Source organism: Cyrtonyx montezumae, unplaced genomic scaffold (genome assembly GCF_038088225.1).
Source record: "Cyrtonyx montezumae isolate F1298 unplaced genomic scaffold, pur_monq_1.0 scaffold_10, whole genome shotgun sequence".
NCBI lineage: Eukaryota > Metazoa > Chordata > Aves > Galliformes > Odontophoridae > Cyrtonyx > Cyrtonyx montezumae.
In genome coordinates, this window is record NW_027071826.1 from 14,144,839 (window position 1) to 14,159,840 (window position 15,002).

The following is a 15,002-nucleotide window of genomic DNA, read 5'->3' on the forward strand; positions in this document are numbered from 1 at the left end:
TTAAGCTTCAGCATACATTCAGTGCTAGCATATTTAAGTTCATTTGCTCATGCACTGTTGCCAAGACAATGAGTGTCACCATTTGAAATGTCACTCCTGTGCTCAACAGATTTTGTACACCATGTTCTGTAACTCTAGTTCTCTCCATCATTCAGCTTTTCTGGTGGAAGTGTCATCACACAGGAACACCTGTGCAGGATCAGAAATCGGTCAAGAAGGATTATGTAGGAGTCCCAAAATACAGTGCTGCCAGGTTTGGAGAAAATAAATCACAGTTCACTAACATCCAAGTCTGAACATTTTGTATGTTCCTAATATGTGGGTAGAAGCAATGCAAGAGGTTCAATCTGAGTATAAGACAAATGAATATTTGCAAAATTCTCTAAGAGAGTATGCTCAAGCTTTAGTTTTGCTTGGAAAAATAACTGTACATAACATCGTAGAGGCTTAAGATTTCCCATAACCTAGGCCCTCCTACACAAGCTGGCAGGAAGGATGTGTTGATGGATATGATGTTGTTATTTTCTTCACAAAGGAATTCTGAAGATTTCTAACAGCAGTTGTTTTTAAGTTTCCTATGCTGCATACACTGATGGGTAATTACAATTAACAAATCAGTAACAAGTTATTTTTTCCATACATGTATCAGTTTTAGTCAAAATCACTGCTTATTAACCACAAATAAAAAGTATGATGTATCCACAAACTAGCTTTGGAGCATTTTTTTTTCTGGCATTCTAAACAGAGCATAGATGTCATGTTTGTCTAAATTCCTTGTCAAACTCACTAGTAAATCTTAATATTGTCCAGATCGGACAGAAATCTAGCTTTGCTATCCTGTTCGGATAAATACTGACAATTCCGTTGTGTACCCAACAATAGGATACAGTCCTAAGGGAGACAAAAACATAAATAGATACTCAACGAATTTTGGTGGTTAAGGTTTCTGGAAGGGAGAGCGCTCTCTTTGACTCCACTGGTCCCTTCACACTGTCCCTCAGGGAACGCACACTCTTCTGACGATTACGTGCGAAACGAGCCCTCTTGATCTTCCACATTGCTGCATCACTGAGGTTGGCGACATTTGTCCGGACAGCAGTGATAGCTTTGCAAATGCAATTGACCAAGTTAGGATTCATTCCACAGCATGGTGAGGCCCTAGTGCTGCCAAGTGCCAAATGCAACTGGGCCCCCAGTCCCACTGAAGTCAAGAAAGATTCATATGGGTTCAAGGGGTCCATCTGCAAGGAACTCATCTGCATGCTCTCATTCTGAAACCCATAAAACCCCAAAGAGCTTAACTGCATTTAAAGAATAGTGATGTCCCCTCTTTCTTCATTTAGAGGTTGGAAAAAGACTCTTGAACCATTCAGACTAAGGGAATACGGGAAGCTCCCTATTTAAAATGGCAGAAATCTCACAAGTATGGATCACATTCTATGCAGTCTTACCAAAGGTGGCATATAGTTTTGCCTTAGACTGACCTCATGTCCTGTCTACACCTGTCATCCTGGATCTGAACAGTTCCTCCAAAATTCTGAGAGTGATTATGCTTTTATAGTCTCGTTAACAGAAGTACAATTGCATGTCTTAATGAAATCACTAACACTTTTCTATACTTCTATATGTCTGTAGTGTATTCAGACACTGAGGTTTATTATATGAGTGATCAAATCCAGTGACCCCATCTCTTGCATTACTTACGTCTTTCAGAAGACAGAGAAAGACTGAAAGTGCTGAGATTCCTTTCTCAGGCCTCAGCCCCCTGCTTTGGGTCAAGCTACTCACATACAAAGATGAAAATACTTCTGTAATTCTACATTCATTACATGAGTGCAGTAGCAGCACCTGGGCTTTTTTTTAGGGCTTCATATAAGTGTTGGAGAAGGCATTAAGCTTCTGAGTGACACCTGCTGTCCAAACAGCTGTTCCCAACTTCCTTCAGACAAATCAGACGGAAATAGATGTGCCACATCATCCAACATTCAGTTAAGGAAGTTTTCAATTATTCAGGACATTAAATAGTAATGCACAAATTATTTTTAACCCCCAATAGTGAATGGGAAGAGACCCAGTATTCATCAAGAAATCAAGTATGGTCAGGACAAATATTTACAAAAAATTGTGTTAATCACTACAGGGATAGCTAACCAAGCACTGGCTCATGTACCTCTTATACTGTTCCCCAGGGCATTTGTTTATGTTTCACGGACCACACAACTCCTGGGGCTATCTCTGTATAGACCGTTACAAAGCAGTGTCAGGCATGACCTAGGCCTTTGAGAATAGCATGTTAGCATAAAAACATGCACAGAAGATCAAGTGGAATAATGCAGTTTGCAGTTGAGTGGCCACAGAAACAGAACATGTTTGAAAAATTACCAAGGTTGGCAATCAGATCCTAGTGAGAATAAAATATGAAGCCCAAAGGCACAGCGAAAGATAGCCTTGGCTGTATTTAGGCAGTCAAAAAGCACTCCCTTTGAGTTATTCTCTTCTAGCCTGAAAGATTAGTTAGTTTCAGATAGCTCAGACAAGTGAGGCTTACACCTCTCTTAGACCCTTCCAAGCAGTTGAAATTCCAGAAGCTGATAAAAGGTTGTCAGATTGATTTGGACTCTGCTTACTTGTTGGGAAAGGAAATTCTTTGTTGCAGTCCAGATGAAGCTGTGCTTCCAGAGACAAGGTCTCAAAGCGATTCACAAAGAACTCCCAGCTCAAAGCTGGAATATCCGCTTTTAGAAAATGAAGTAGCAAAAGCTTACTAAGAATTGTGGGCCTGTCCTTGACAACTGTGTCAAACTGGAAATCAAGGCAGAGACAAAGACCCTATGGAGAAAAAAAAACAACACAAAAACAGTACTGAGATGTGAAGATTATATGCTTTTTTTTGTTTGTTTTTTTAAAGCAAAGGGATATCAAAGCTCTAATTTCTGACAATTTGTACAGGATATACAGGCTCCTTTCTCCTGCTTCTTTAAATGAGGACTAATGCTTCAACTATCAATGGAAAAGTTAGTATGTAAGGAGATAAATAATATTTAGAATGGAGAAGTTTCCAAGGTTTTGAGGAATACAAAACTATAGGTAAATGTTCTGCCCTACTACACATTTGATACAACTACCCACAAGAAATTTGGAGAAGTACTAGCAATGACTGTGACATTGTACACCTGAACCACTTCAAACATTGCGTAAAAATCCAGATTTTGTTTGAATGCAGAATTGTTTGAATATTTTTCCATATAATGAAACTACCTGCAAAGCTGGCCTCTTTATGGTGTCAAGTAATAATCCAGCTCTTGTAGCTACTGCTGGGTTGACATCTTCCACAGCAGTCAGGAAACAGCAGAATGCATGAGCCAAAGAGTACTTCAGTAGGTGGTTTTTTGTCACAGAGTGGATATCCAAAAATCTGCACAATACTGCCACCTTCTCCACTGTAGCGGCCCCGAGAGAAAGAAAGTACAAATATTAACTTAGGCAATGGCTTCTTTATGTCTTTTGTATTTTGATTAATATACCTCTCCTAGAAATAAGCACATTTTAGAAAGTAACAACAAAAAATAGCTGGGAGATGTTACTGTGATTTCATTTTTGTTTTTATTTATCCTGAATGCCTTATATTCTCCCTTATTCTTGTGCCATTGTTTTGCACCACACTATCTCTCAAACTCTACAGTCCAGCAAATAGATAGTCTTCCATTACCTGCCACTTACAGAAGAGAAAGATCTACCACTTCAGCAAATAAACAAAGATCAGATAGTATGTTTCCCAGGCCTACCTGCTTCAAACCTTATCTTCCAATCTTTGCTGTTGAAATTGCTGTTTATGATTGTCCAGAAAATGTCAGCTCCATGAGGAAGAGAAAGTGCATGAAGAACAAGTGGGACTGCCAGGGAAGAAAGCTGAGAGAACTCAGACTTCACAACTCCCCATAAGCTGGAAAGACCAAAAATATGAAGATTGCTTATAGGAGCATTCTCTTGACATCCTTTTTGTATGCCTGTCCACACTGTATTGTTAGTGGGAACCCATTTTTCATTAGAATCTTTGTGAACAAACCTAGATGTTTATGTGAACATTATAGAGTTGCTTATATGTGAATAGAGCTACTTGGAAGTCTTCAAATTCCACATCTTTTCTTGAAAAATCCAGGCCTACAAATTCCTTATATTGAAACACTTCAGATTTAACAGAACTTTAAGTAATTCAAAGCATTACAACCAAGGAACATAATCTATGTTGTGAATTATCATGAGTTCAGTATATGAGCCATGTGTACTGTCTAGCCATCACGAATCATGTGCATCCACAAACCACTGTGATGCAAAATTCTTTCTGCAAAATGTATATTGTTTGACAAAGTTTTCCTTTTACTTTTTCTTCTTGGAGAAAGAAAACAAACGAGAAATCAGTCTGAGATTAAGTGGCTTGTAGAATCCATTTTAAATCAATTTGAACCATCAGTGTGAGAGTTGTAATACATAGACTACATGCTGTCATTTCAACAGTGGGCTGAGTGGTCCCACATTTGGTTCCTTTGCAACGCTTTGTTCTCTCCTTGTTAAAATGTTTCACTACCATTTTTAAAGTGTGGCTATGGCCTGAAAGAAAACTCGGACTAACTACTAGAATTTTAATCTTATCTCTCTTTAAGTATATAGCATGTCAAACAGACTGTGAACTGAGCTATAGCACCAGATCTTGCTTCCAAGCAAATGCAGGACAATATGAAACACTTATCAATATTTTACTAGACTCCAATACTTTCCTATTTCCCTGGGAAAAAAAAAAAAAGAAAAGAAAAACCCCACTTTAATCAAAATAATTACATTTTTTATTGCCCAGCTATATGTTCACCTCTGATAGGGCTAGAGATGTTCAGGTAAATATGGATCTGCACAAAACAGCGTATCTTGGTTCTATATGCAGCCTCGTAAGAGCAAATTATATAGAATGTTTACACAGCTTCTTAACCTATTCACAGTTCTCTAACACACTTACTTAATTTTCCCTATTAAACCTGTAAATTCTTTGCCATCAAAATGAATGTATAGTTGGGTAATCAATTAAGTGTGAAGACAAAATATGCGCTAAAAGCCTACCTTGAAATCAGCATGTGATCTTGAATATAAGCAAGAAATTGTGGATGGTCCTTTCTTGCTATATACAGGCATTCTCCATGAAGACAAAGAATCTTCAGACAGTTCAGCATGTTAAAAAGAATGTCTGGTTCTTCAAATCTTGACATTTCCTGTGTAAGAGATGCAGTACCCTCAACATGGCAAAACCACTTAAGTGAAAATTCAAGCTAAAAAAACAAGTAAATAATTTTACCTGCAATATAGTGTATATGAGCTTCAAGGTAACTGGAAGTTGCTGATAACAAAATTTTCTTTCTGTGTCATTCTTTATTGCTGTTAAAAATGTAAGTTACATAAATTGTAGTTAAAGTTCTCTCATTTGCAGATTCAAAGTGAAACTAGAGTGTGAAAGTAATCAGAAGCATATTGATTCTAGCCACAGTAACACTGACATCAGTAAAGTTACAAATGCACATAATTTGGCATGTAATGTGCTACTTGGTATGTTCTCAAAGCCAAGATTTCTTCCAACGCTTTTTGAGTCAGTAACACTCACTTCAAACATAATACAGTCTTCCTGCTGATATGCTGAAAGAATTAAATGCATGAAAAGAAAATTGACTATGTATTGCTGCTCCTGAAAAACTGCTTCAAAACTCTGTATTCTGTATCAATGAAACATTTAATTCAAGGCCTTACTTAAATACTCAGTCTTCTCACTCTGAACCTACCAGCATTTTCTGTGGTCTCTGTGTGATTCCCTGGGTTCTCTCCATGCTTTGGTACTGATTTGTCTTCTTCTTCTCCTTCAGTTCCTATAATAAACTCAGGTCTAGTATACAGAAGACTATCCTCAAGGTTATCTGTGGGCTCCTTTGAGAACATAAGAAGTTAAATTAATTTCTTGGTGTTTTCTAAATACATTAGGCCATATCTTGTCGTTTAGTAACATTTCATGCAGATAAACTGAGCCCAAATGAGGGGAAATTATCTAGCTTCCATGTAAACTTGTCTATTCAGATTATCTGTACAAATAAAATCCTGCATCAGCAACTGCATTCTAACAATAATATCCTGTTTCGAACATGGATTTAAGTGATCACACTTCCCAGCTGCACACTGGAGCTGAGTAGGATTCTCAGGCCTCTGGATTCACCAAACCTGTCTTCTTTTTTTCTGAGCATCAACAATCACAAAACAAGTAAGACTTTTCAGGTTACCCACTGACAACTCTTCTACTTAAAATCATTAACCATCTGGAAGTATCTTCTCTTAGTCTTCAAAGCAAGATGAAAAACACTAAGTATTAATGTTTCACATTTTATTTAAACCAGTATCTTGGGAATGTACTTCCAAAGTGGGCAGCATTGACAGGGAGAAGAGTTCACACTTGAATGAATACTGCCATCTTCCCTGTGATCTCTGAATAAATTCAACCTTGGGAGATTTTAAATTCAATGGCATTTTTTCTTTAACTTCCAAACATTCCATGTCAAAGGTCAGTGCAGCTTTGCTCCCTTGTGCATAATGTAATAAGCAAAACGAAGATGAGTTTCAGCATGCCAGTAACACAGGTTCTTGCAGTACTTACCACTAGCCTGATTTCTTCTTTTGGAGCAAGCTGTTCCAGCAGCTCAAAACCCAGCTGGTAACACAGAATGCTGGACTGACACAGACCACATTCAACTGCTTTTTCATCTTTCTGACATGTGTGAGAACCACCCCAGGGTGCCTGGAATACATTGTTTATGATGGATATTATGTCTTTTGAAATGCTATTCTCTAAGCCCAAAGTGACACCGTCATCCTGGAGTTCCATCTGAAAAAGTGAAAAGAGTAAGGATTTAAAATTTCTTTAGAAACCACAGCACTATCTATTCTGCCTATTCCTACATTTCTTCCAATGTTCAAGCCCAAGACTGAACAGATAGAGTAAGGTAGGTTTTGAAGGTAAATAAACAATTTCAAGTGCAGGATTCATTAACATTACCTGGACACTGTTAAATAGTTGGATTTGAATTCTCAGTGTATAACTTTAGCTAACCAAAAATTGTGCATCTAATCTAAGCCTAACAACAAACTTCTAGCCTGTAGGAAAAAAAAGAAAGAAAGAAAGAAAAAGAAACAAAACCACATCTCCAAAGTTCATTTCACTCATATGAGATACCTAACACAATATGGAGTTATCTACCTTCTATTCATTGACCACGAAACCTTAACTTTTATATAGGTTAAAGCATGTGAAAGCTGTAGAAAAATTTTAATGCTTTATATTTTGTCATAGTCCTTCTTCAGAAAGGGTCTCAGTACAGGATTAGAGAAACAAAAGTGACTACAGAACGTCTGTGTCCCTTAACATAGATATTTTTCTTCCTTGAGTACCTGCTTCAAGATGAGGTCGAACATCAAAATGAAGCAATTAAGATTCATTTCATCATCCTCACAGTCAAAGTCAATTGCCTTTCCACTAGGATGTCCAAAGTTCTTGAAGGGACTTTGAAAAGGACTACGTATAGGACTCCGAAATGGGCTCTGGAAGGGGCTTGGGAAAGGACTCAGCATGTTGTGCTGAACTCTGCGCCCAGGGTCAGAAGCAACGCTTACCTGAAGATATATAAAGTAAACATGTTCAAATGAATGCTAAGCATTTAAACAGCCTTATTCTATACAAGACTGAGGAAAGTGTCAAGAGTTTTGAAAGCCTTACTATTCCTTGTGGTAGCTTTTATTTACTTTTTAACCTTCATCATCATAAACAAAACAGAAAATTGGTGCAAGTAATAAAGTGGTCATCAGGTTACAATGGTTTGCCCCATGACTCAGGGATATCAACTTCAATAGCAGGAGTCTAATACAGCGTATCTCAAGACAACAGTATAACTATGGCTACACCAAGAATATGGGTAGCTGGTAAATGAAACAGGCGTAACAACAGTAAGATGTGCATTTCTGCACAAGTTTATGCTCACACCACCACAGGCCACTTACAACACCCTCAGAACCTCTAAGTGTTTCAAGGAAATATATGGTTAGAGAACACAAGGACATCTTTAGACAACCTGTGGTCTGGATTACCACATTGCCCAGTTCTGTTTAGTTTAGAAGTGGTCATGATCAAGTTGTCTAAGAGCTCTCTACTGACCTACATCAGAGCATAGGAGGACTACGCATGAAGAATCATCAACTGCTTAGATGCTGTAGGTTGATAATCTAAAGGTATAATCTTTTAACACTGTATCTTCTGTTCTCAAAGCACTCTTTAGAAGACTACTGGGAAGTAGTCCAGGTGTGTTAATGCCCACCTATTTGTAAACATTGTTTCACAGCTTATAAGCTTCTGACAAATTAAGTTTCCTCAGATATTTTTACATCTTTTGGAGGTGGCAAAATACAGGCAAAAAGAAAAAAAAAGAAAATTCTGTTCTATCATCTTTCCAAATCATCCTAGACAATCAAACATATACCAGAATAAAAAAAAATCCCTCTGGGTGACCTGTCCATAGAAAATATTGTTAACAGACATTAAAAGTAAATGAAAGAATGAAGAACGTTGGAAAAGATACCATGAAAATGCTCAAAAAATATCCCATCTGAGCTCACCAATGAAAAATTGCAGTTAATTCCTGCCTGCATTACCTTTAAACTGACCACATGGCAGAGAGGTATTAACTGAAGAAGCCATAGTAATTTTCTTTCCCTCTCAAAATTTGTATTGGGGTTCCAATCAAATGTTGCCACATTGAAAAATATCTTTAATTCTTCCTATTTATTCTATTAGGATAACTGTTCTATGAAAAAAAACAAACAAAAAAAAAACAAGCAGCAGAAATAACCCATTACCCTCCGAGCTGCAACATTTCCTGCCAGTTCACTGACTCTAGATTTCCTTTGATTTGCTAATTCCTTCACAGAATTAACTCCATCAGAAAACATGCTGATCAGTAACTGAAGAGGAACAACAATGTCAAGTTCAGATAACACCTGAGGAAAGACAATAAATTAAAAAAAAAAAAAAAAAAAGCCCATGAGTTTCAAGACTGATAAAAAAATACCAGCTATTCTATAAGCATAGTTATCACGTAATTCTCAGTTTAGCAAGTTGCATGCACTTAAGTTTGGAATACAGTGAAGTGAGCTGTGAATTTAGGTTTCTGTTCAAAACAAGGCAGAAGAGAACTGTAAAAAGAAAGCATATTTACTACATATTCGTTCACATGGTGCTTGGCATAAATTGAGGTCAGTTTTATGCACAAGACAGGTATGTGAAGGCTGTTCCAAAAAATGTTTCTGTGAAGCAAAAATATTAAAAATACTTGTATGGATAGCTATTCACTATCTTGATTATAAACTTAAATACAATTCCTATATTATAAGAATTCATCCAGATTGCCTATGGATATAAACACACTGACAGAACTGGTTATCCGCATATCACTGCGGGATGAGTATCATTACCTACTTTGTCACCTAATACGAGTTAATCTGAACTTGTCATAACTGCTAGTAGGAGTAAGAGAAAACTACAAGAATCATATTTTATTTGAAAATTCTGGATACATGATTACTCAGGTAAACTGCCCTTTGCTGACTTATTAAAAGAAGACATTTACATGCAGCCAAAGCAATGCTTGCTCTTGCACAGAGGCTGGATACCCAGTGAATCGACAACTGATGAAGCCAAACATCTCTTCCATGGTAAAAGGGAGAGGGCAAAGTTCAATGTCAAACATTTTGCTGAAAAGTAGGACAAAAATATAGCATCAGTGAGTTATCATGACATGCTGTCACAGTAAGGTATAACAGAAAACTAGTAGAAAGGCAATTGCACAATTAGCACTCATGATCCCTCTGGAATCTTATTGGTATCCTCATTCCCCAGGGAAGCTGAGCTAGGTTGCTGATGCCACCCATTCTGATTGAATCATATCATAGAATCATAGAAGTGCTTGGGTTGAAAGGGATCTTAAGACTGTCTAGGGCCAAATTCCCCACTGTGGGCAGGATTGCCACTGCACAAGATCAGACTGCTGAGAGTCACATCCAGCCTGGCCTTGAGAACCTCCACAACTCTGCACAAGATGTCCTAGTGCCTCACCACACTGAATTTAGTGATGTAGCTTAAGAATTTGCATCGTATCTTATATCATGCCCAGTTTGATACGATTTCAATACTCAAGTTATAGGAAAATTTCACATTTCACCACTCCACCATTCCTTATTCTCACTAAACATGTTTTCATTGGTCCCTACAAATATAAATTTAAAATCAATTTCAGAGTCAGACAATGTGAAGCTTTATTGCCAAGGGCACCCAGCAAATATGAAATTATGACTCCAACAGTCACCATTTTTATTCTGGCACTTTCTTTGCTCAGCAGGGGAAGATAGCAGCTAAATAATTAAAAATCAACCCTTTTTCAAATCCAGCTCTACTAATCCCCAATATTTCTCATCAACAGCTGGTCAGGAGGAAACAAATTTCCTCCATCATGCTATAGGACCGTACTGAAAGTGTGCCTTGCTTAATAAAGTAGCTGATTCAAGGATACGAATCGCAATAAAATGAAACTTTCTCAAAGGTTAAGTGCTCTAGTTGAAATATAATTCATAAAAAATTTGGAAGTATTCACTCATTACCATCTACCTGCACAAAGGAAAGTAGGCTGAATGATGCTTTTATGTATTTCCAATATTTTATTTCACTTATAACCTCAGCAATCAACATATTTAATAATAAAATGATTTATACGTATGTTTTCATACCTTAATACTTCCCGGAATTCTTTCAGTTGATTATCAGGCACTTCAGTCCTTATTGCTTCCAACCACTCTGGCATGATACATTCCCACACTGCCTGGTTTATTACGTTGTAAGGAATCAAGCAAAGGATTCGATTCAGGCCTTCTTTTAGTTGGGTCACAGCACTACACGATTTGTCCCAGTATCCACCAACCTGTGGGCATTTCCAGGAATTATACTGATGACCACTACATGACCCATATAACTGGTCCAGCACCAGCACAAATTTTCTTAGTGTGTTGCAGCCAAGAAATCATGAGGAATGTTCATAAATATCCATCAGCCTAAATTTAGAATTCAGACATGGTGACTGAATTGCTTTTTCTCTCTCATTTGATCTTGACAGTCCAAGATTTAGAATAATTTTGCTCACTTCCACACCATCACATGGAATAATGTCCCATTGTTTACAGTTCTCAGTGAAGGTCAGATTTGTTTGCTCAGACATATACTTTCACTTTCAAATCTTTCCTCTGGATCATGATCTACAGTGCTGGTTATTTATTTTGAAATGCTTGGTCTGAACCAGGTCTTTGGTTCTTTGTGTATGGGACTTTTTTGCTTACTTATATTTTGCTTCTTTTTTTTTTTTTTTTTTTGAATAAAACTTCTGCGTGACGGGAGCCAAAAAATATACTTCCAAGTAAATAAATAATGGTCTATGGAGACTAATTCTTCTAACTGACCTCAGTTCACATCTGCTGTTTCTTACTAATGACTCGAGATGCCTGCTGTTTTGGCAGCAACTACTAGTACTCTCGGCCAGCAAAATATTTTTAACTCCATTCATCACAGCTAATTTCATAGCTATTTTTTCTTATTGTTCTAGTGAACCCTTGCAAAACTGGTGAGTTGTTAAACTCATTCTCAGCACTGCAGGGGAGGTTGCAAAAATTTAAGAAGGGCTGGATACAAGACAAGGTCCAACAAGATCCAAGGAAAAGGTCCACAACAGACTATAGCATAAGTTCAGCCCTTCCTCTCCTCTTTAAACAAAAAACCCAGATCTCTCAATTTCTAACACCCAATGAATCTGTTCACCTCCCAGATTCCCTCAGCTGCCTTCCAATCCTCCCACAGCCAAGGTCTACCTTCAGAGTTACACACAGGGTGGTCTGCACATGCATAGCAAATTCCATATATGAAACACACTTGATGATGTGGTGAATCAAGTCCACATGACACTTCCTACACTAGCCACCAAACTGTAGAAATCAAAATGAACTTGTCCATCTGATATTTTATGTAAGAAGATCATGAAATAAAAGTCATCTCCAAATTTTACAAAAGAACGAGTATAGTTGGCAGTGAAAATGTTGAAGAAGTCTGTCTGACACCCCTTCCAAACATAACATTTCTATTTTAATCCTTATGTTTAATTTTCTACAGACGAATATTCGTGTGACTAATTTTGATGCATGCCTTCAACTATTCATTTTAAGGCAAGTTCTGTTTCTTAATTAAAGAGCAGAAAGTAAGGAAGCCCCTTGAAGGAGTTATTCAACCAAGGGGTTTCCTTTATGCCCCCTGAATGACCAATGACCTTCCAGATAAGTCTCTCTCACTCCATTAACAATAATGCAAACCATGGCAGATGAGTCTCCTGAGTCACTTAAAACAGAAATATCACAGTAAAACAGACTAGTAAAGAAGAAGGTCATACCTGGAAGCTGTCAAGTGACACCTTATTTCTATAACGTATGCTTTAGTGCATAAAGGAGATGTGCAGCTGTTGAAAATGCACAGTATATTTCAATCTCTATAATATTCTTCCACTTTGTCTTCATATTACTGTAAATAATTCCCCGTTTCTGACAGAGAGAATTTTAAAAGCTATGAAGACAAAAAATTCCTAAACTCTACTACTCCTTTCCCAATGTGATTTCTTCTCTCTTGATAGAGCTGAGGGAGAAATAGTCTTTATCCAGTTTACTTTAATGACTGTGGCAAATAAATAAACCTTCAGATAAATTATTCTTACCCTAGCAAACTCCATTGGTTTAGGAAGAAGGCACATAACCATGACATCAAACCGGACATCACAAACTGTCTTCAACCACTTGGTAACAAACTGAGGTTTGAGCTTTTCAACAAGGCTACCAACTTCATCATCCATCATGTAAGCTGTAGAGTGAAACCACTGGAATACCATGCTAACCAACCTTGCTAAACTCTCTGTGGGTGTATTCTCACTGGGTGTGCAAAGGCTCACCTGCAGGACAAAGATACAAATAAGGTTTCTCACTTTTAATTCTAGAAATGGAAGTATTTCTCTACTATATTTGCATATTCTCAGAGACACATGGATGCAGAATAAATACAAAATATCTGAGCTGATCAGTTTTGAATTTGGCACATGACAATTAACAAAACATTTCCACAGCCAGAAAATAACAGTAAGAGGAAAAAAATAAGCATATTTTTTTTCTCCATTTCAACAGTGAAAATAATCAAAACAATGTTTTGACAAACTGAAACATTCTGGTTTGAGTTTTAAAATAATTTCTCTTTTCTAAATGTATTCTAATATCCAGTAAAATGTATGACTCAAATATAAATATATAAAGCACAGACATTAAAAAAGAAAAAGTAAATTAAAAGTTAAAAAAAAGGGAAAGAAGATATTTAGTTGGCATAATCAGTGATCTTGGCTTTACAAGTGGGTTCCAATTTTGTTTTGTTGTCTCATTTGGGGCAGGAATATTAGTTTTAAGCTTTCAAAAATGCCTGTAAAATCATTAACAATAATCTGTTTCCTGTGTCCAAACTTTCCTTTTTTTCTAGAATATCTGCACTGTAAAACTACCCCAAATCAGAGACCAAGTTTGTACCTCAGTTCACAGACCAGGCACATTCTAAGCACTTAATGACCTGCTGTTTGAGCTTTTGCTACCTTCTGTGGAGAAGTGAGAACATTTCAAGTCAGGTTACTGCACTGAATAAAACAAAAATAAAAAGGAAAGTAACAGGTGACAGAAGATTTAGGAAGTTCCTACTAACCGCCAAATAGCTGAAGGTTGCCACTTCTTAGTGAAAGCTATATTCTCAGTATTTGATAACCTGAAACCAGTGACTCCTACTTTGCAGTAAACAAACAAAAGAGCAATATTTCATGTAAAATCTAGGAAACATTTGGCAGTACTGCCTTCTAGAGAAGGCAAAATAGTGTATTAACAAGTGTTTCTCCTCCATATTTTCCTTGGGATGAGGTAGCTAACAACACTGGAGAGAAAAAAAAAAAGAGAGAGAGAGAGAGAGAGAGAATTTAGACTTCAGAAATAAAAGAACAACAACTTCTTACCAAGAACCAGATTCCAAACTGGCTTAGGAGGCGTTGGTCGTGCTTGTCATCATCTTTATTATCAAAGTCTGTGTTGTCCAGGGAGTGATGGGAAGAAGTAAGGCCCATCTGCCTCCTTCGGTTGAGTTCATGCTCCCTCTGCTCAGCATGGAACTCTGCTTCCTTCAACAAGCTATAATACAAGTTTGTAGTCAGTGAAGACATTTTGACAGCCTTCCTGCACTGCACACAGATATCTGATTAACCATGATTAGATATTAAGACATTTGAAGTCAACATTTTCCCAGAGTATGTAATAAAATAAAATCTACTTCTAGGATTCAAGGCTGAATTCTTCAATGAGTACAAAACTCAGAGCTGATAGGTACTAGAGCAGCAGGAGTTCAGAACCCATAAGTTACACAAAATCTTGATCCTGCTTTAAATATAGATGTTGTATACACTACAATATTACCTGATCACAGCTTCTACAGTACACACAAGCTCCTCTGCCCCACACTCCCGTGTATTGATAGGAGGTGGTGAGGTCTGGTAAAGGTGGGTTTCTGCTGCTGCCCCAACTTCACTGCTGTGATGATTTGAATGGCATCTTTTGCAGTAGCGCACTGGCCTGTTGCCATGGCGACCACAGCATCCTGCTGAGAAGCACGTAACCACAGCTCTTCTGACATGTGAGCTACAGTTCTGGAAAATGAATAGATTTTATTAGGCCACAAGTATCAGGCTGTGGAACTGAAAGCTCTAATGAAAATTTGCAGTGAAGAACTGGCTCAAGTGTAGGCCGTTTGCAAATCACTATGTACAAGCACAGAT

At 37.4% G+C, this 15,002-nt stretch overlaps 1 protein-coding gene across 3 annotated transcripts in view; it reads right to left on the reverse strand.

The window, feature by feature from the left end:
- UNC79 (unc-79 homolog, NALCN channel complex subunit) overlaps positions 1-15,002 on the reverse strand; it is a 96,063-nt gene that overhangs the window by 56,667 nt on the left and 24,394 nt on the right. For all 3 annotated transcript variants that reach the window (XM_065750958.1, XM_065750949.1, XM_065750965.1), the window contains 15 exons: positions 14,644-14,873; positions 14,190-14,361; positions 12,870-13,100; positions 10,852-11,042; positions 9,699-9,822; positions 8,929-9,069; positions 7,471-7,692; positions 6,680-6,907; positions 5,820-5,961; positions 5,342-5,421; positions 5,110-5,258; positions 3,786-3,943; positions 3,259-3,440; positions 2,628-2,829; positions 926-1,105 (listed from right to left, as the gene is read on the reverse strand). In XM_065750958.1, coding sequence (XP_065607030.1) covers positions 926-1,105; positions 2,628-2,829; positions 3,259-3,440; positions 3,786-3,943; positions 5,110-5,258; positions 5,342-5,421; positions 5,820-5,961; positions 6,680-6,907; positions 7,471-7,692; positions 8,929-9,069; positions 9,699-9,822; positions 10,852-11,042; positions 12,870-13,100; positions 14,190-14,361; positions 14,644-14,873 — 2,632 coding nt within the window. The remainder of the gene's footprint in view (positions 1-925; positions 1,106-2,627; positions 2,830-3,258; positions 3,441-3,785; positions 3,944-5,109; positions 5,259-5,341; positions 5,422-5,819; positions 5,962-6,679; positions 6,908-7,470; positions 7,693-8,928; positions 9,070-9,698; positions 9,823-10,851; positions 11,043-12,869; positions 13,101-14,189; positions 14,362-14,643; positions 14,874-15,002) is intronic.